Source organism: Nansenia antarctica (genome assembly GCF_963989245.1).
Source record: "Nansenia antarctica genome assembly, chromosome: 5".
Taxonomy (NCBI): Eukaryota; Metazoa; Chordata; class Actinopteri; order Argentiniformes; family Microstomatidae; genus Nansenia; species Nansenia antarctica.
This window is the reverse complement of record NC_137690.1, coordinates 69336975-69355832: the sequence shown is the minus strand read 5'-3', so window position 1 is coordinate 69355832 and position 18858 is coordinate 69336975. Positions and strand designations below refer to the sequence as shown.

Below are 18858 nucleotides of genomic sequence, written 5' to 3'. Positions count from 1 at the left end.
GTGTATGTTTTATCTTTATGTATTAAATGTTATAATTGTTCCACATTTGAGACCTGTCTTCCCCCCACTCAGTTATTCAGTCGGTGTCCATCATTTTAGTTCAATTTAGTCTATCTATAGTGTTAGAGTTTAATTTGTGCCACTAAATTGAAATAGTCCACGGGTGTGTATCCCCCCGATACATCCTCCTCATTCTCATACTCCCGAGTCCGAGAAAGTATGATTTGACAGGCAGCTAGACTTAATGCCTTCCCAATCAGCGAGACGTGGTTATAGAAATTACGTTGTTTTATTGATAAAAAGGGTAAAACTGGAAAGAGAATATAGAAAACTTACATTACTGTCGTGAAACTATTTAACACACTTCAGTTAACGTAATGTGGAGTCCGTTCATTGATCGATCGATGCAGTCCGTTCAAATAGCCATCAAAAGCTAAACTAGGCATACCGGTACTTAAAATTACCAATTACATCCTCAAATCCCATTAATGCAATTGAAATAAACATCTTAGCCTACAGTCGTAATTCAAAGTACACAACAGCTAATCACCGCGACAAACACCTATATTATATTTGAATATGATGACCGGAATTTCTCCCGTTTGTCCAACACATTGAAATCTTTCCGGACACTTTGACCGGCACCAATTTTTTCTAACGGAAACCCTGGTGTGTGTGTGTGTGGTTGGGTGGGTGGGTGGGTGGTTGGGTGTATAAATACTGGACATCAAAATCACATCCATTGATAGCGGTAATGATTACTGGCGCAATGACTAGTGTTGTTCCGATACCATTTTTTTATCCCGATACCGATACCTGACCGTGCAGTACTTGCCGATACTGAGTACCGATCCGATACCACGGCGTTTGAAAAAACAAAACAAAAAAACATGTTTTTTGAGCCGCATACTCACCTCGATGTAAAATGATTGCTAACACTTAGTCTGGCACTGCTCAAAACCTTTGTAAAACAGGAAAAAATACCAACAGAGAGTGAATACTATAGAACTTTTTTTTATTGTCTACCTGGTATGGTGACAAGAAAATCAACCCCTTATAAAACCTGAAATGTGGCTCTCACAGATGCCAATCAGTGCAATATCCATTTAAGATATAAAACAGTCGTAGTAGTAGTGCAACAGCAAGTGAACATTTACAAACAAAATAACTTTAGTACTTAAAAAAAATAATAATAAGTACTCGCCGATACCGATACCAGCATTTTTGTGCGTATCGGTGGCCATGCCGATACTAGTATCGGTATCGGAACAACACTAGCAATGACCCTGTGTTGTACATGCCAAGGGTCAAGCCAGTGGAAAAATATGTAATACTTAATGATAATAATATTAATTAATAATTCATTCATTCATAAGAATGTGTTGAATGAATGTTGTGTTGCAATGTCATTCAATAACACAATAATAACACAGTTTTCCACAAATGGAACTCATTCATCTTATATGAAATGTTTAGGTAGTCTTGTCTCCGAGATGTGTAAGTAGACAAACTAAGCCCTTGACTCTGCTGTGGCTGTGCTGCCTCTTAGGCACCGGCTGTAGTTCAGGAGGTAGAGCCGGCGTCTAATGATTGCAAGGTCGGCAGATCGGCGGTTCGAGCCCCGTCTGGCCACATGTCGAAGTGTCCTTGGGCAAGACACTTAACCCCAAATTGCTCCCAATGAGCGGGCCGGCGCCTTGCATGGTAGCTTGCCGCCATTGGTGTGTGAATGTGTGTGTGTGAATGGGTGGCCATTGTAAAGCACTTTGGAATAAGGCGCTATATAAGACAGTCGCATTTTACCATTTAGGGCCCCTGGACGTGATTGACGTGGACTGGTCCAGCCTGATGCCCAAGCAGAAGCACGAGCCCCGGGCCCCGGGGGCGGCGCTGCTCAGGTTCACCCCGGGCGCCGTGCTCCTCAGGGCGGGCGTCTCCAAGCGGCTGGCCGGACCGGAGCTCCTGGAGAGGGTGAGGGAGGTCTGCAAAGGGGAGCTGGAGGACCCGAAAGGTGAGCGTGATTTTAGGCGGGAGGCGTGATTTTAGGTGTAATTAAATGCTTGTTGTATTCATAAACGCTTGTAAACCGTGACTTCCGTTGTGCACACTAATGGTCCTAATATGACTCGATTTATTTTAGAACGTGCAGCACGTGATCGAGCAACCGAAACGTGATGTACTTCTGCTCTCTGTTCACTGAGAATGTTGAGTAGGTGATTGCACAAGTGACCAGTCTAACCCAAAGGTTAATTCTCTCCCGACAGACGCTGATAAGCTGTTTGAGCACGACCTGGGAGCTCTGAACATGGCTGCCCAGAACAGGAAGGTGGAGAGGGCGGGCCTGCTGCGAAACCTGGGCCCCTGCTGCAAGGCCCTCTGCGCTCGCAGGGACATCGCCATCCGCAGACAGCTGCTGAAGAACGAAAAGGTGAGTAGTACCGTCCGTTACCTCAGCAACACAGGGATCCTCCTGAGTGGCCACAAAATGTAAAAAAAAAAAATGTAAAAAGAGAAATTGTCCAATCATATCACAGCAAAAGTCACTACAGGCAGAAAACTCTGACAAACAACAAATATCTGATGGTGAAAAGCTTCTAGACTAAATATTCTTGTCATCTTTAAAAAAAACATGTCTATTACTTGCTGTGGTAAATCAGAAATCAGAAATTTGCCAACTCCCGCCATTGTAAGTCATTGAATGTCATTCAGTCACGGTCATTCAGTCACTGTCAGTGAAGCGTTGTTTGTTTGTCCGAGTTTTCAAAGGGGGCGTGGCTTAGCGATATGTCCATTGTCTGGTGTTTTCCAGGGGGAAAAGGGGGGCTCAAGGGGTATACTGATACCTCCAAAAAGGTCTCAAAAACGAAATGAAAGATTTGACCGAGATCAGTAGGTGTTCTGTCAATGCAGAGCCACCCTGTCAACAGCTTGACCTCAAGTCTGTCCGTGTTGTTTGTCCTCCTCAGGGCCTGACCAAGCAGATGTACCCCATCACTCCTGTGGTGGACAGTGAGCTGCTGCAGCTCAGCGTGCGTCTGTTCAAGAAGACCGTGGCCAGCCAGGCCGCAGCCCAGGAGAAGGCCGACACAGGGCCAGCAGCAGCAGCAGCAGCCGCCGCCGCCAAGCCCAGCACACAGCTTGAGTTGTGTGTCTCCTGAGAGATATGGGCTTAGTGAGTAAACGCATGAAACTGACCTGTGATCTGACAGCTAAGCCTGCTCTTTCTTCCCCCTAACCCCCCCACCCCGCCCCCCAAACCCCCACGTCCATAGTTTTTTTAATCATGGGGAAACAAAAAAAAAACAAATGCTGAAACTTTCTCAGCCAGAGCTATTTGGAAGATTGATCTACAAGTACAGCGCCATAGAGACTACTGGATATGCTAGCCTGTGGCGGGATAGAGGCCTTGTACGTTGAACTAATGAATTATTTTTTAATGCTATTCAATGTTTTAGAACTTTTTTTTTTTTTTTTTTTTTTTTTTTTTTTTGTCCCCTTTATAATGAAGTTGCTGTATGTTTATTTCTTTTGTTGTGCAGTGGTTACTAAAACTGTGCATTAAAGTTGTTAGCTGTTTATTTTGTAATGGGTCTTTATCCTTGTTTTGAGTTGATGCTCCCTCTTGAACAGATGAACTACTTGTGTGTGTTTCTTGTGACTCCATTGCTTTGTTTCAGTGACATCATCGTGTAGTTGATCCATCAACAGAAAAACTGCAAACCAAACCTTTTTCGTGACCTCTATGAATGTCTCTCCTGTACCACTGCTGCCAAGCTTTTCCATCATGATTTATATTTACCTTAATTCACTCAATGTGGGACATTTTCCATAAGAAGAATGGATTTGTTTGAATGATTGGGCAAGGTGTCCTTTGGGTTCTGAAAGGTGGTACATATGTTACGATCTTTGATGCTATAATGTCATTGGACAGCATCATCTCCTCTACGTGATTCTAGATGATCACACCCTCATGAGTCCTAAAAGGAACAATGCCTGATCAAAAGTAATGGGTTGATAGCATGACAAAACACGGTATATCTCTTCACACAAAACATGAACTAAGTTCCCACTAATGTGACTGGATTAGCCTTGAACCCAGATCCCAGACACACAGAGGAACCTTTGCGTCACGTTTGAACCAGATGACTGCACTTCTATGAACAGGTCCGGCATGCTGAAAAAAAACGTATTCCGGATCAGAGACTGATGGGACAGACTGATCCAGGGATTGTAATACACGTAAACGACCCATTGGAGGTATTTGTGGTTGTGGAACCCAGGATGAACTGCAAGGTTGTACGTTTCAGCATGTCTGGAATAAGGTGACAGCCTATGGGGCGGTGCAGACTTTACAAGGAGCTCTGGATTCATTAATCAACATACTCAGACATTTGCGCCAATATTAAATAACACTCCAGGTTGAGCAGGACCCAGCCCAAATCTCTCCCTACTTGAAGTGAATTTGAGAGCACTTAATTAACAGTACTGTATGTTTTTGTCTTACTGTTTGTTCTGGTGCTAGATCTGTCCTTCACTGTGAAAATAATAAAGATGAAAAGGACAGCAAGAAATGTAGATGAGGGCAGTGAGGTGGGCCGTGTTACGTGAGAGTTCCTGAATGTTTTTATGCCCACAAAAGGTTGTTGACACTACACCCTACTGTAGGCGGGTGACTTTCATCTTTTCATCATCCTTTTTCCAGTTTTACTTGTAACTTGGCAAGTTTGTCTCCTTTTTAAAAATGCTTATATAAGGGTGGAGCAAAACTTGTAAAACAGAGAAAAGGATTGAGCTCTGATCGTAAGAATGTGCATTTTTCTTTTCTTTTTTTTTTACCTAGTATTTGGATATAGCTTACTGATGTAGGCCTGCACTTAATAAATCATGGTGTTTGAACTAACCTTGCTCATTACAGTGTAATGTTCTGCACAGAGGAAGACTGAAGAGCATATTCTCCGCTGCTTGGAGGGGACAGAGGGAAAGGTGGGGTATAATAAAGATCTTTGGAGGAAAGCATGATCTTGAGAAATTATAATAGTAGATAGGAATACAAGACCATGTAGATGTTAAAATGTAATGTTTGGGTGATAAGAACATTCTTGATGTGTTGACTTGTTGTTAACCATAGAAATGTATAATATGTTCACTAATATCACCCATTTCACCAAGAAGAACATAGGATGAGCAAATAGTTGTTATGCCATCTAGCAACATGAAGGTTTAAAATCCCCTGGTGCGAAATGCATTCTGGGAGGCAGTATGCATACTGCAGTGTAAACTCGTGAGCTTAGAATGATAAGGTTCTATCTCCGTTTAGGGTAGTTCAGAGATATTGAGCGTCAAAGTTTTTACATTCCATTATGTTTTGTGAGATGGAACCTTTGTATTTTATGAATTACTAAGTCAAAAATTTCAACATTTTAAAAATAACACTACACAGGCATTAATAAACACCTAATGGATCAGATTATGTAAAAAAACTCAATTTTGACAAAAATGGAGATAGAACCTTATAATTATAACGTCGCGAACTGTCGGCTGGTATTGGCATACTTATTATGAATTTAGTATGCAGTATATACTAATTGAATATGCAGTATGCTAGTATGCCATTTTGAACACAACCAGGGGGACAACATACGGAACGGATCTACTTCCTTTACCCATAATCCTCTCTTCCACGCACTTCCTTTCCTAACAGACCTCTGCCAAAGTGAGTTTCCCTGCCTGAACGTCCATACACAATCTAACTCCATCTCGCAGTGTTTATGCAGAAAACAACTGTTTGCTTCATCCTAAGTTATACCCGTGGTCTTCGTGTTGACATAGGTGATATTAGTGGACGTGTTGGACATTTCTGTGGTTAACAACAACAGTCGTAGTGATTGGTCCTCAGATTCCCTGCTATTAGCCAGTGTTCAACCCTGTGTTAACCTGTGTGTTTATGATCAAACACACAGTTATAAAACGCAGCCCTCTTGTAACGTTTTGTGTGTGTGCTACTTGAAGTTCTTATTGGTGTAGTCATTTTTGTGGACCCACAGTTTCGTTCAGTTGTTTTGATTAGCAACTCTTGCTAGCTGGTGTGTTGGTGGTTGTTAACTGCATTTCTCCTCCTCCTCCTTGGCTCTTCAGATGGCTCCAACCAAGAAAGGAGGTGAGAAGAAGAAGGGTCGCTCAGCCATCAACGAGGTGGTGACCCGGGAATACACCGTCAACATCCACAAGCGGATCCATGGCGTGTAAGTAGACCAATGGCAACAGAAGCTACAGATCTGTGGCACTCTCGCTGTCCTTTAAAATCATGTCAATGCATTGCACTCAATAATATCCAACCATACGTTAGTAGTAAGTGACCCATTACTACATCTCATTCATACTGAGAAGCTGTCATCTGCAACTCAACCATGCTGATGTTGTGCCTGGTAATTGGTTCATTTTGCTACTGCCCACCACCTGCCATACCTGCTCCATTGAAGTGTGTGACTAAAATTTGAAAGGACTGCTTGAATAGATTGCAGTGAATTCATTCACCCTACATGGAAAGGCAAATCTGGTATGACATCCTGCCATTTTATACATAGAATTTTGCATACTGCAAAACTTTCCAACCTTACACACCAAAAACCTACGAAATAGGTCGCAGTACGAACATTCAGAGACAGCTGTAGTTTACGGCGTGGCTTATGGTACCGTAGATTCACAGGTGCATCACCAGAGTGGTGGAGCTCAACTTTAAGTTGTCAGATCTATGACCCCCCCCCTTACTCCGCCTCTTCTCATGGCATGATCAGAGAGGTTTCGGCGTAAGAATTACCTGCTATGAACAGACTCTGCTTTCCTCTATAAGAGATACCTGCTATGAACAGACTCTGCTTTCCTCTATAAGAGATACCTGCTCTGAACAGTCTCTCTGCTTTCCTCTATAAGAGATACCTGCTTTCCTCTAAGAGACCTGCTCTGAACAGTCTCTCTGCTTTCCTCTATAAGAGATACCTGCTCTGAACAGTCTCTCTGCTTTCCTCTATAAGAGATACCTGCTATGAACAGTCTCTCTGCTTTCCTCTATAAGAGATACCTGCTCTGAACAGTCTCTCTGCTTTCCTCTATAAGAGATACCTGCTATGAACAGTCTCTCTGCTTTCCTCTATAAGAGATACCTGCTATGAACAGTCTCTCTGCTTTCCTCTATAAGAGATACCTGCTCTGAACAGTCTCTCTGCTTTCCTCTATAAGAGATACCTGCTATGAACAGTCTCTCTGCTTTCCTCTATAAGAGATACCTGCTATGAACAGTCTCTCTGCTTTCCTCTATAAGAGATACCTGCTCTGAACAGTCTCTCTGCTTTCCTCTATAAGAGATACCTGCTATGAACAGTCTCTCTGCTTTCCTCTATAAGAGATACCTGCTATGAACAGTCTCTCTGCTTTCCTCTATAAGAGATACCTGCTCTGAACAGTCTCTCTGCTTTCCTCTATAAGAGATACCTGCTATGAACAGTCTCTCTGCTTTCCTCTATAAGAGATACCTGCTATGAACAGTCTCTCTGCTTTCCTCTATAAGAGATACCTGCTATGAACAGTCTCTCTGCTTTCCTCTATAAGAGATACCTGCTATGAACAGTCTCTCTGCTTTCCTCTATAAGAGATACCTGCTATGAACAGTCTCTCTGCTTTCCTCTATAGGAGTTTCAAGAGGAGGGCTCCTCGCGCTCTCAAGGAGATCCGCAAGTTCGCCATGAAGGAGATGGGAACCCCCGACGTCCGCATCGACACCCGCCTCAACAAGGCCGTGTGGACCAAAGGCGTCAGGTATGAATGATGTGCTCCTATCACCAATGTTAATCAGGATGCAGGACTAGATGTATGGTATGTTTGTGTAATGGTGCTCCTGGCAAAGAAGCGTGCTCTTACATTTTACATTTTAGGCATTTAGCAGACACCTTATTCCAAAGCGACTTCCAATCAATACATTTGACTAAGCAAGTGAATCATCGACCCATCAGTCGTAGCAGGAAGAGTAATCTAGCTCAGGCCCCGGGCCATTGGCAGTCTCTGTGATAGAAGGAATAGAAAAATGTTTATTTTTATAGACACTGGAGAAACAGTATAAGGGGGGCAGTAGAAGTCTTAGGGGACACAGTAAAGGGGAAAAGCAGGTGTCTCAGGAGACGCAGTGCTGGGGGGGTAGTAGATGTCTCAGGAGGAGCAGTTAAGGTGTAACCTGAAGACATGGGTCTTCAGTCTCCGACGGAAGATTGGGAGTGACTCTGCAGTTCTGACAAGCCATGGGAAGCTCATTCCACCAGCGGGGAGCTCTGAAATGTGTCCGCATGAAAGATCATGAAAAGATTATGAAAGGGAAACCAGCTGTCTCAGTGTAGTACATTGTTAACAGCAACGCCAGCACTCAAAAACCACATACTTTAAGTCAACTTTAATTGGACCACCTATTTGAGTTGTAATACTAATGAATGTTTATGTCTGGGTGCAGGAATGTGCCCTACAGGATGCGTGTGCGATTGTCGAGGAAGCGTAACGAGGATGAAGACTCTCCTAACAAGCTGTACACCCTGGTCACATACGTCCCTGTCACCACATACAAAGGTGGGGTCGTCTTTGAGATGTCAAATACATGACTCTAGTATGACACTTTTTTTTCCCTCTTGTTTAAAAAGGTCTCTTCTTAACCATTTCTTTCTTTTTCAACAGGTTTACAGACCGTCAATGTCGATGAAAATTAAATCTGTCCTCTCGGCAAGTGGAATAAATGGTGAAAAGGAGCTTTGTCTTATCTCTTTATTGCACACAACAAAAACAACGTTTTGGTTGAAGTTCAATGGACCTATCGCTAAGCCACACCCCAAAATAGGAGTTGTCCAATCATATCACAGCAGAAGTCACGCAAACAACTCGCTAATATCTGATGGTGAAAAGCTTCTAGATGAAATATTCTTGTCATCTTTTAAAAACATGTCTATTACTTGCTGTGGTAAATCAGAAATCAGAAATGTGCCAACTCCCGCCATTGTAAGTCATTGAATGTCATTCAGTCACGGTCAGTCAGTCACTGTCAGTGAAGCGTTGGTTGTTTGTCTGAGTTTTCAAAGGGGGCGTGGCTTGGCGATAGGTCTATTGTATTTCCAGTACATGTCTGAGTAACCCAACACATGGATATGCAGTTTAGAATCTAGTGCATGGCCAAGATTGTGTCACATGGTGATGTCACCACAGGTCGATTCATGGGTCCTTTGGTAGGGATGAAGCTGATGGTTGATGGCTGACATGATGGTTCTGAGCTTGTGATGTAATAATGTGATGCACAGATACACAGCTTGTCCACTATGGCTGTTCAAGTCACAGTGGTTGTCTTCGATTAATTCATTGCTGTAGGACTTCCCAGTGCACTGGATGTCTGATCGGGAGTGCTACGCAGACCACACAACCACTGTACAGTGGAACACTGTAACCACTTGCTAATGTGACAATGCAGAAAATAGTGTCCATCCCTTCTCAGCTGTGTTGTTATAGCCTACTGTACACATCTGAATTCCTTTTAAATTCCACCCATTCCTGTTGTGAATTGAATTTTTTTTAATTAGAAAAAAAAACAGCATTAATTCTTATTTACAATCAATTGAATTAGAGCATCTATCTTCCAATTCAACTCCTTTACATTATAAGGTCAAATGAAAATCATTTTTTGTTTCCTGAATTACTTTTAGGCCTACTTCCTGAATTGAAAAGGAATTTGCCCCAACCCTGGCCCTTTTCAGTGCCTTTATTAATGGCAATGACTTTCTCTGTGGGGAAATGGTAATATATATGTGTGTGTGTACTGTACTGTACTTTGGCCAACAGTGATGCTACTGTTCCAAGCACTTTTCCCCCATTGGCATCTGAATGTAAGACAAGGTATACATTGTTTGTCCAAACACATTGACGTTTATGGTGGTGCTAAAATTTTACTCGAAACTGGTCCTAAGAGTAAAACATTTGTAGCCTATTCTTGATCCAAAGGATACACGCACTGATACGGACTGTCCATTGAACAGCAGTACAACCAGTAATCAGATACATTTTACTGAGAGAACTGATCACTAGCCTACAACTGCCATAATATTTGGGATAAAACATGAACTTTATATAATACATATTGAGACTTTTGAAGTGTCCTACAAGATCATTCAGTGTTGTTCTGTAAAGACGATAAACGCCCCATTAACCCTTCTGCAAAACAAGTGACGAGGCTGTAATCTTTGGGAATGTGCCTATTCCAGAACATTTTGGATCGATGCAACATTCTGTCATACATTTTTGTATTTTTAGCCATGTGTCATCTACACCAATGAAAATGTGCCTGCAACAAGCCCATCTTTCTAGTTTTGTAGAACAATATATAACAACGATAACATATTTAAGAATTCAAAAGCCATAAAAATGTATCTTAATTGTTTGACCTACAATTTGATACATTTGTTTCTAATAGCCATCATGTCTGTCTATTTCTACTTCTATTTCCCACTGTATGATACATCATTTCTCAATATATGTTTTGTGTTCATGATGTATTGTTATGAATCAATTAAAATAACATTTATGAGGGTGGTTTTTACTCACCCAGAGATAATAGTTGCACAACTTGTAGCCTTGAAAGAAAGTAGCCTTGTTTGTTAGAGTTATGTATTATTATTTTGATTTGATGTGTTGACATGTGTATGTTTTATTTTATTGAGACCAATTTATTTATTTTATTTTTAAAAAATAATAAATAAAAAACACGTGACCGCTGGGGGGCGAAATTTATCAGCGCTTTTTCTTCTTTTTCTAGAAGCTGTCATGAAAGCAGGACAGGACAGATCTCTGGCCAGGAGGAGAGATGATTTCAGAGATGAGTTTTTTGTGGACTAAAACGTGGCGATAGACTTTGAAATACGAGATCGACAGAGGTGGAGCTTCAAAGACTGGGTTCCTTCCGCCGTGTTTTCATTTCTGTATGGATATAATCCTGATTATTCTGTGATAGGAAACCTCAGATCACAACAACAATATTACAGAAAAAAACAACTCCAACCAGATCCAATAACGATGATGTCGATACGATATGAAAACTACACGCAAACTACACCGGCTGACTGCAAAGTAATCCAGCAGGTAAGAGATGATATGGACTGTGCTTGGTTAGCTTATCTAATCAGCTTTTCTCATGTTTAAACATCCAGTCTGTCTCAGGGGTACCTAGGTAGCTACTGGAGTGGTCCTCACTACCTCCCTGTACACTGTTAGCAGGCTAACGCCAGTGATCAGTCAATTACTCAACATTTTAACAGAGTTAAAACTAACCGATCTATCTCTTATCCAGCCCCATCTGTGAATAGGATCGGGGCTATCTATTACAACCGATATTGCTTTAGCTAAGCTAACGCACAAAGTAACGGTATGGCCAATGGTAACCCGTTATGCCTGCTAGCCTCGTAGCCTCGTAGCTACAGCTCTCTCTGTAATAAGGCCATCATCATGTAGTTTGCTGGATGTCATCTTCTTATCTTGCAATAACACTATGTGCAATATGACAACCCTTAATGTGCACATAAGGTTCAGAGATAGGAAATGTTAGGATATTTATAGCATAGCATAGAGTACAGCACAGTGTTTTATTTGTATAGTATAGTAGTATAGTATAGTGGACAGTGTACATAGCCTTTATTTATGTAAACCAGCTCTTTTCCCTTCTTTTTTTTCTTTTCTTTTTTTTTCTTCCTAGCACCAGGGGAGCATCCCCCTCCCAAATTTCGTTGTATGGTACCTGTACTATAGCAATGACAATAAAGACCATTCATTCATTCATTCATTCATTCTTTCCTGCAGGAACATTTGCTGTTCCGATGACCCCCGGGTGATCAGCCCAAAACCATGCGGCACCACTGGCTGCTGGTCGGAGTGTGCGGCTGGGTGTTGCTGATCCTCATGTTTGCCAGCAGGTTAATCAACTTTCGAGCCGTGGATGGTGAGAGCTGACACACAGTTCTCCTTGCATATTATAGCCTACCATGCATTCCATCTAGTTCTTATGGATAGACATAATTAGCAGGCTATGTTTGTTGAGGTTTGTATGTTGACCATCAGTGTCATAGTGTGTACATAATTGCAGTAAGCTAAAAAAAGAACCTAGGCCACCATGGCCCAACTTGGCTTATGCCTGCAAACTGATGAACCTGGTTGTTTAAAGAAATTGCCATCAGTATGTTTTCATGCCATGTTTTCTTTAGACTATGGGGAGAAAGCTGAGATGCAGAGCTGGACTGAGCCGGGAACCAAGACCATCAAATCGCTCTCTCCTCACAGACCAGCCCCCAAGCCTTCAGACCCGGTAAGGTTTAGGATGGTGTAAAAAATAATGTGTTTCTTATTGTTGCATCATCTGCATATGCACCAGTGGAGGCTGGTGACTTCCAGAATTGAGGAGGCCACATTTTTTTCGCTTCACTCGCGATGATGAGATGAGATAACGTTTATTGCCATTATGCATACACATTAAGCATACACATATAGGAATTTGATTCGCCGTTACAGTAAGAGCATTTCTGATGGCATGGGCGGGGGGAGGGAGGATGTTCTGGGTCAGTCCGACCCGTCTTCGTAGAGCAGCAATCAGTGTCGCCATGGACAACGGCCTTGAGCACTGCCCCAGAAGGCGGCACAAAGTTCACCAGAGGGGGGGGGGGGGGGGGGGGGGTTGGCACGCTGCATGGAGTCTTCAGGGCATGGGGGAGCTTTTGAGCCAAAATCAGGTGAATGGGTTCACTGCGAGGAAAAACAGCATTCCATATCAATCCTCTCGAAAATTTGGGGTCTCCTGTCATTCGCCAATTCGGAGAGCAGCAAGATTGTCCACCTTGCGATCCAGATCAAGAACCCTACGGTTCAGATCCGTAAGCGCAGCGCCGTGCATACCAGCCACTCTCCCCAGTTCTTTGATCAAGAGGGGCAGTTCGCGCAGTTCGCTAATCACTGCTCCCATCTTTTTAATTTTCCGATAGATCATGGCAGCACTCAAACCGAGTCCAATGTGTCCAACTATCATAAATCCGAAAATGAAAACATCTTCCACGTCCTCAATCGACATGACTGCCAAGCAAACGAGACGCCAGTTGTCCCAGGCGTCTCTGATGTAACCTGCGGCAAAAGTTCCGTCTGGGCAGACAGGTTCCCCCGAACCAGCTTTCCTCGTGGAAAATAGGTTATCAGTTGCATTCAGGGACCAGCTTAACAAATCCATTTTGCTTCTGAAGAGGCAGTGCAGTGTAGAGCAAACAAAAAAAAGCAGAGGGAGAGGGAGAGCGAAAAAAAATGCGACCGCCCACGACAGAGTAGAGAGAGAGGATGGAATGTTCCCTGTTCTTCTTATCTCTGAAGAAATGACATTGCTGTAAGTCTATGAGCCTGCCTGATAATTAACTCAACTTTAAAAATATATATATATATATTAAATATATTGAATGAAACTACATTTGATAAAGAAACTGTTACTTATCTTGTTTATATGCTCAACTTGATTAAATTGATTGATTGATGATTGATTGATGATTGATTGATTGATTGATGATTGACATGTTGAAGCTGTAGAAGAAGAAGAATGAAAAATGTAGGCTAAACAAAATTGTTTTTTAACCACATAATTATAACATTCCTGCCTTTTACACATGTTCACTGGGCATTTATATTACATCCAAATGTCATTTCTCAACTTAATTATCAGGCAGGCTCATAGACTTACAGCAATGTCATTTCTTCAGGCAGGCACATAGGCTAAGCTCTGCACAATGAATTCCATCAATCAGAACTTTCTGATTGTAGCTTACACTCCAAATAGTATGCCTTGGCCAGCACAAAGACAGATAAGAAGAACAGGGAACATTCCATCGCGAGTGAAGCGAGCAAGCGGAAAAAAATTGGCCTCCTCGAAATCGACTACATTAAAAATAAAACTGTTCAATAAATCCTAAATGTTGTCTACCTATTCATTGTATAAATCGCGCCAGAATCTCGCCGACTTCCGAGGTCATTTTAAACAAAAGTATTTGGCCATTGAGCTATTATTTTCAGGGATAATAGCCATGGGTGTTCTAGACGTGTCCTGCAAGGGACAAGTTGACAGGACACTCGTAGCCACTATGGCGAGTGTTTCTTTGACTGAAGTGACTGGCGAATTCTCAAAATGGCTTCATGTGATTGGACGAACAAAATGTCAATCTTTCAGCCCTGGACTCAATGCATGGTGAGGCCAGGCCTCCTCTGCCCACCCATTTTCAGTGATTTGGCCAATCACATATTGCCATGAAAAAAATTGCATTACATTGACTTCTATGAGAAACCACTTTCCTGGGGAGGCCTGGCCTCCCTCAATACAAACGGATAGGGATTCTGGCCTGTAGGTGCTTTACAATTGCAATATTGGGTTTTAGCCATGGAAAAAAAATCAGATTTATGAACAAAACGGAAATAATATTAATATAAAAAATAAAAAAAATGTTTTTTGTTAAATAAATAAAAAATAAAAAATATAATTATTGCTTTTTTAAATCTCTCTCTCTTCTCTCAAATTATTGGGGAGGCCAGGCCTCCTCCACCTCTATGGAGGAGCCTCCACTGATATGCACTCATGGACTCTCTGTGTGTGTGTGTGTGTGTGTGTGTGTGTGTGTGTGTGTGTGTGTGTGTGTGTGTGTGTGTGTGTGTGTGTGTGTGTGTGTGCGCATGTTAGCCCTCAGCAGCCCCATCTGTTGTAGACCCCTCAGGCTGGAGCGCTGTGGAAGCGAAGCGTTTGGAGCTGCTTTCGTCCGTGTGCAAAAACGTCTCTCTCAGGAACCTGACTCACACCTCAGTCAACAAGTTCGTCCTGGACCGCATCTTTGTGTGTGACAAGCACAAGATCCTCTTCTGCCAGACCCCCAAAGTGGGCAACACTCAATGGAAAAAGGTTCTCATCGTTCTCAATGGTGAGTGAGTGAGTGAGTGAGTGAGTGAGTGAGTGGAGGATGATCATGGTGACTATGATGAGTGATTGACTTAATTCTTACTCAGCTGGTCGATTCTGCCCATGAAACACTGGGTATGCAGGCTTTTTTTCCCCAGCTCAGCACTCATTAGCCTCTGGTACACTATCAAGCTATATCTGAGAGAGCCAGTGCCAGTACCCTTACCCTGTAAGAGGCATGATTGAGACTCAGAGACAGGGCAGAGAAATGTAAAGCAGAGGGACTTAACCAAAATCTACTTCCTGTTTGCAACACGTCATCGTCTTGGTATGCACTAGTAGTGTGTAAGCACACACTGGCTCTCTGGGTGGAGCGCAATACTGTACAAGTGGCTACTGTCCTACGACAGAAAACAAGACTCTTTTCACACTGATCTGGTCAGTCAAAGGCATAGCAGGGTCGGCCCATGGCATAAACAGACTAAGCGGTAGCTTAGGTCCACAACCAAGAGAGGGCGCCACACTTTAAAAAATAATAAGAATCATTTTTGAGTTTTGATGCTGGATGGTGGTGAAAGGATGGATAGCTATAGTTTCTACAGTAGCCTGTTGTTTTGTTGTTAACAATTTTATAGTGTTCACTTTAGTTATTTGGAATATTTTGCACTTTTATATTAATTGTTAATTGCTATTTATTTGTCAAAAATATTTTTGTTTTAATTGGTGTTCATTTAGTTATAGAACTTTGTATTTTGGAGTTATAGAAGTTTGTGGCTTTTATAGTTGAAAATGTTGACTCTTATTGTTATTTAACTTTTCAAATGTTATTATGTGTCTTTATTGAGTGTGTATGTTTATCTAGCCAATTCCAACCCCCGACAAAACGTGTGTGTGTGTGTGTGTGTGTGTGTGTGTGTGTGTGTGGGGCATATTAAGAGTCTTGCTTAGGGCCGGCCCTGGGCTGTCCTATGGCACTAGTATAATTCAACTATTCGGCTTTAAAATCAGTTGACAAAGTAACATTAGTGATGTGACTTAAAAGTGTAATGCTTGACTGGCTACATAACTTAACATAAAATAAAGGGGTCAAATAAATAAATATAGGGGAGAGCCCGTGCATGTGTGTTTGATACCATTCTATTCCATTCCATCCATTACACTGAGCCTGTCCTCCCCTGCTGCACATTCCATAGCTCTCCAAAAGTAAGTTAGTGTTAGCCACCCCTGCTAAAAATGCACCGTCTCTGAGTCTCAACCATGGTAGTGCCATTGTGAATTAATGATGTCTTTCAGCAGAATGTGAATTATACGATGACAATCACCCATACTATCATGCTCAGTATTCAGCCAGCATCACAACCACTGAAAATACAGGCTGCATTATCATCTATAAGTCCTAGTTCTTACTTCTTTTTTTAGCACCAAAAAAGTGCTGGATATCTCCTTTCCTCTTGCTCATGTTAACTCTGTGAATGAAATCTAATTTTGAGTTCAATGTTAGTAGTCATACATTTGAACTAATACAATAACTTATATTGTTAATTATATTGTTAAATTACCAATCAGGTAAAACTCACACATTCCTGAGTGAAAACAAAGTTATGTAAATGTTTCGTGACATCAGTCTATGTGAAAGCAGTCTATGTGAAAGCAGTGTCCTCTTGCTTCATTATTGTAATCCTCCATTTTGGCCCTCAGGAATGTTTTCCACTGTCGACGAGATCCCAGAGAATCTAGTTCATGATCATGAGAAGAACGGCCTGCCTCGCCTCTCGTCCTTGAGTGAGAAGGGAATCACAGAAAGGTCAGAGTTCAGTTCCTCTGTTTGTTTTTATAATTATGGGCCAGTTTTCTGGACACAGATTAAGCCTACTTGGTCCACCAGGACCAAGCTCCGGACCTGGGGTGATAGGGCCTTTTCAGCCGCAGCCCCGTCCCTCTGGAACGCCCTCCCCAACCACACCAGACAGGCCAACGCCCTGCCAACATTTAAACAGGCCCTCAAAACCCACCTCTTCAAGCTCGCCTTCACCAGTTAACCCTCTCCCCCTCCCCTTCCCATGTCTCCCCAGGACTACCTTAATTAGGCCCCTATACTTTCTTTTATTTCTTTTTTGTTTCTTTCTATTATTACTACTCGATCTTTTCAGTTTGTAAAGCGTCTTTGAGTGTCTAGAAAAGCGCTATATAAGTCTAATGTATTATTATTATTATTATTATTCATAGACTGAAAAGCTTCCTCAATGTCCTTAACTAAATAGCGCCTCTATTTAGTTAAGGACATGGCTTAATCTGTGTCTGGGAAGCCAATATGTTTGTTTAGCATGGAGTTGAAGCTCAGAATCTTGACCACTGAGATTCAGGACAGCGGCTCTAAATGTGGGTATTGTTTTAACTATGAAGCACCAGGAACAATGATACTGTTCACTAAAAGTTGAGTATGTGAAGTCTGCTGTTTTCCGTAACACTTTTTTATTGGGCCAACAGACTAAACACATACTTTAAATTCTTCATCGTGAGAGACCCCTTCGAACGCCTCATCTCCGCCTTCAAGGACAAGTTTGTGAACAACCCGCGCTTCGAGCCCTGGTACAAGCACGACATCGCCCCCGCCATCATCCGCAAGTACCGGAAGAGCCACCGGGACGATGACGAGAAGGCTACGGGCCTGCGCTTCGAGGACTTTATCCGTTACCTGGGCGACGAGCCTGGGCGGCGGCACATGGACAGGCAGTTCGGGGAGCACGTTATCCACTGGGTGACTTACGCTGATCTGTGCGCCCCCTGTGACATTGCCTACAGCGTGGTGGGCCACCACGAGACCCTGGAGCGTGACGCCCCCTACATCCTCAGAGCCGCAGGGATAGACCGGCTGGTGTCCTACCCCACCATCCCCCCCGGGATCACCCACTACAACAGGACCAAGGTGGAGCACTACTTTTCGGGCATCAGCAAGCGTGACGTCAGGCGCCTCTATGGCCGTTACCAGGGGGACTACAGCCTCTTTGGCTACCCGAGCCCTGACTTCCTGCTCGACTGAATTGAAACACTTATAGAGACTTATAAAGTCTTATATGTTGGCTCTAACATACAGTACATCTTAATCTGTGTGTGGTTTGCTGAAGAGAAGGTGAAAGGCTGGCTGACTAACTATGTGCCACATAGTAAAATGTGCCCTGACTTCCTGCTCGACTGAATTGAAACACTAAAAGACAAGTCTTATATTTTGTCTCTAACATACAGTACATCTTAATCTGTGTGTGGTTTACTGAAGAGAAGGTGAAAGGCTGGCTGACTAACTATGTGCCACATAGTAAAATGTGCCCCGCTGTGTCCAAGGTCAGCCAAGATGTCAGGTGGTTTACTATCAGTCTGATTTGCTATTATTTCATGCCTCCATCTTGCCTACTTCAGCATACTGTACAAGCTGTGAGGACAGAGGTGGAGGCACTGACTGTCTGGTCACACGGCTATACTTGGACATTGTAGTCTTATTAAGTTAAGTCTTATAAGTTCCACATTGTAGTCTAATTGAACAAAATAAGTATTATTAATTCATTTGAAATAGAGACTGACCGTAACTGTGCTTACACACTCCATATAAGCAGATCCGCTGCTGTAGCTAGCTGGGTGGGCTAACAAGGGGAGGGAGTAGTGGTGTGGTGGGAGTGCTGAACTAACTGATAACAATGGAGGCCAAGCTCTTCCAGAGAATAATAATACATTTTATTTGTAATGCACTTTACATAAAGAAATCTCAAAGTGCTACAGATTAAAAACAAGAAGAAAGATAAAACAATAAACATTTTCAATTGCTAAAAAAGGCTAATAAAAGGCTCTGTTAAAAAGGTAGGTTTTAAGGCCAGACTGTGGTGCCCTTA

At 42.5% G+C, this 18858-nt stretch overlaps 3 protein-coding genes across 6 annotated transcripts in view; all 3 read left to right on the top strand.

The window, feature by feature from the left end:
- Positions 1-4868, top strand: part of zc3h13 (zinc finger CCCH-type containing 13) — a 28453-nt gene extending 23585 nt beyond the window's left edge. For all 3 annotated transcript variants that reach the window (XM_080531295.1, XM_080531293.1, XM_080531294.1), the window contains exons 19-21: positions 1811-2011; positions 2265-2428; positions 2967-4868. In XM_080531295.1, coding sequence (XP_080387421.1) covers positions 1811-2011; positions 2265-2428; positions 2967-3158 — 557 coding nt within the window. In that variant the 3' untranslated portion in view covers positions 3159-4868. The remainder of the gene's footprint in view (positions 1-1810; positions 2012-2264; positions 2429-2966) is intronic.
- Positions 4869-5667: 799 nt separating this feature from the next.
- Positions 5668-8783, top strand: LOC308158965 (large ribosomal subunit protein eL31). 2 transcript variants are annotated; one of them, XM_080532684.1, is made up of 5 exons: positions 5668-5713; positions 6136-6242; positions 7687-7812; positions 8495-8607; positions 8713-8783. In XM_080532684.1, exons 2-5 carry the CDS (start codon positions 6136-6138, stop codon positions 8742-8744), a joined length of 378 nt encoding a protein of 125 aa, XP_080388810.1. In that variant the 5' UTR covers positions 5668-5713; the 3' UTR covers positions 8745-8783. The 2 variants fall into 2 exon arrangements, with proteins under 2 accessions (XP_080388810.1, XP_080388811.1); XM_080532685.1 differs by lacking the exon at positions 5668-5713 and adding an exon at positions 5811-5829.
- Positions 8784-10957: 2174 nt separating this feature from the next.
- chst10 (carbohydrate sulfotransferase 10) lies at positions 10958-18585 on the top strand. Its single transcript, XM_080530612.1, has 6 exons — positions 10958-11154; positions 11869-12007; positions 12270-12370; positions 14765-14999; positions 16676-16781; positions 17465-18585. Exons 2-6 carry the CDS (start codon positions 11914-11916, stop codon positions 18015-18017), a joined length of 1089 nt encoding a protein of 362 aa, XP_080386738.1. The 5' UTR covers positions 10958-11154; positions 11869-11913; the 3' UTR covers positions 18018-18585.
- The last annotated feature ends 273 nt before the right edge of the window (positions 18586-18858 follow it).

Bases quoted from the DNA above. Each gene is read 5' to 3' on its own strand.
- LOC308158965 (XM_080532684.1), top strand. From the start codon at position 6,136: ATGGCTCCAACCAAGAAAGGAGGTGAGAAGAAGAAGGGTCGCTCAGCC. The intron at 7,813-8,494 runs GTATGAATGATG...GTCTGGGTGCAG, and splicing joins GTGTGGACCAAAGGCGTCAG to GAATGTGCCCTACAGGATGC. The intron at 8,608-8,712 runs GTGGGGTCGTCT...CTTTTTCAACAG, and splicing joins CCCTGTCACCACATACAAAG to GTTTACAGACCGTCAATGTC.
- chst10 (XM_080530612.1), top strand. From the start codon at position 11,914: ATGCGGCACCACTGGCTGCTGGTCGGAGTGTGCGGCTGGGTGTTGCTG. The intron at 12,371-14,764 runs GTAAGGTTTAGG...TGCGCATGTTAG, and splicing joins CCCCCAAGCCTTCAGACCCG to CCCTCAGCAGCCCCATCTGT. The intron at 16,782-17,464 runs GTCAGAGTTCAG...TTGGGCCAACAG, and splicing joins GAGAAGGGAATCACAGAAAG to ACTAAACACATACTTTAAAT.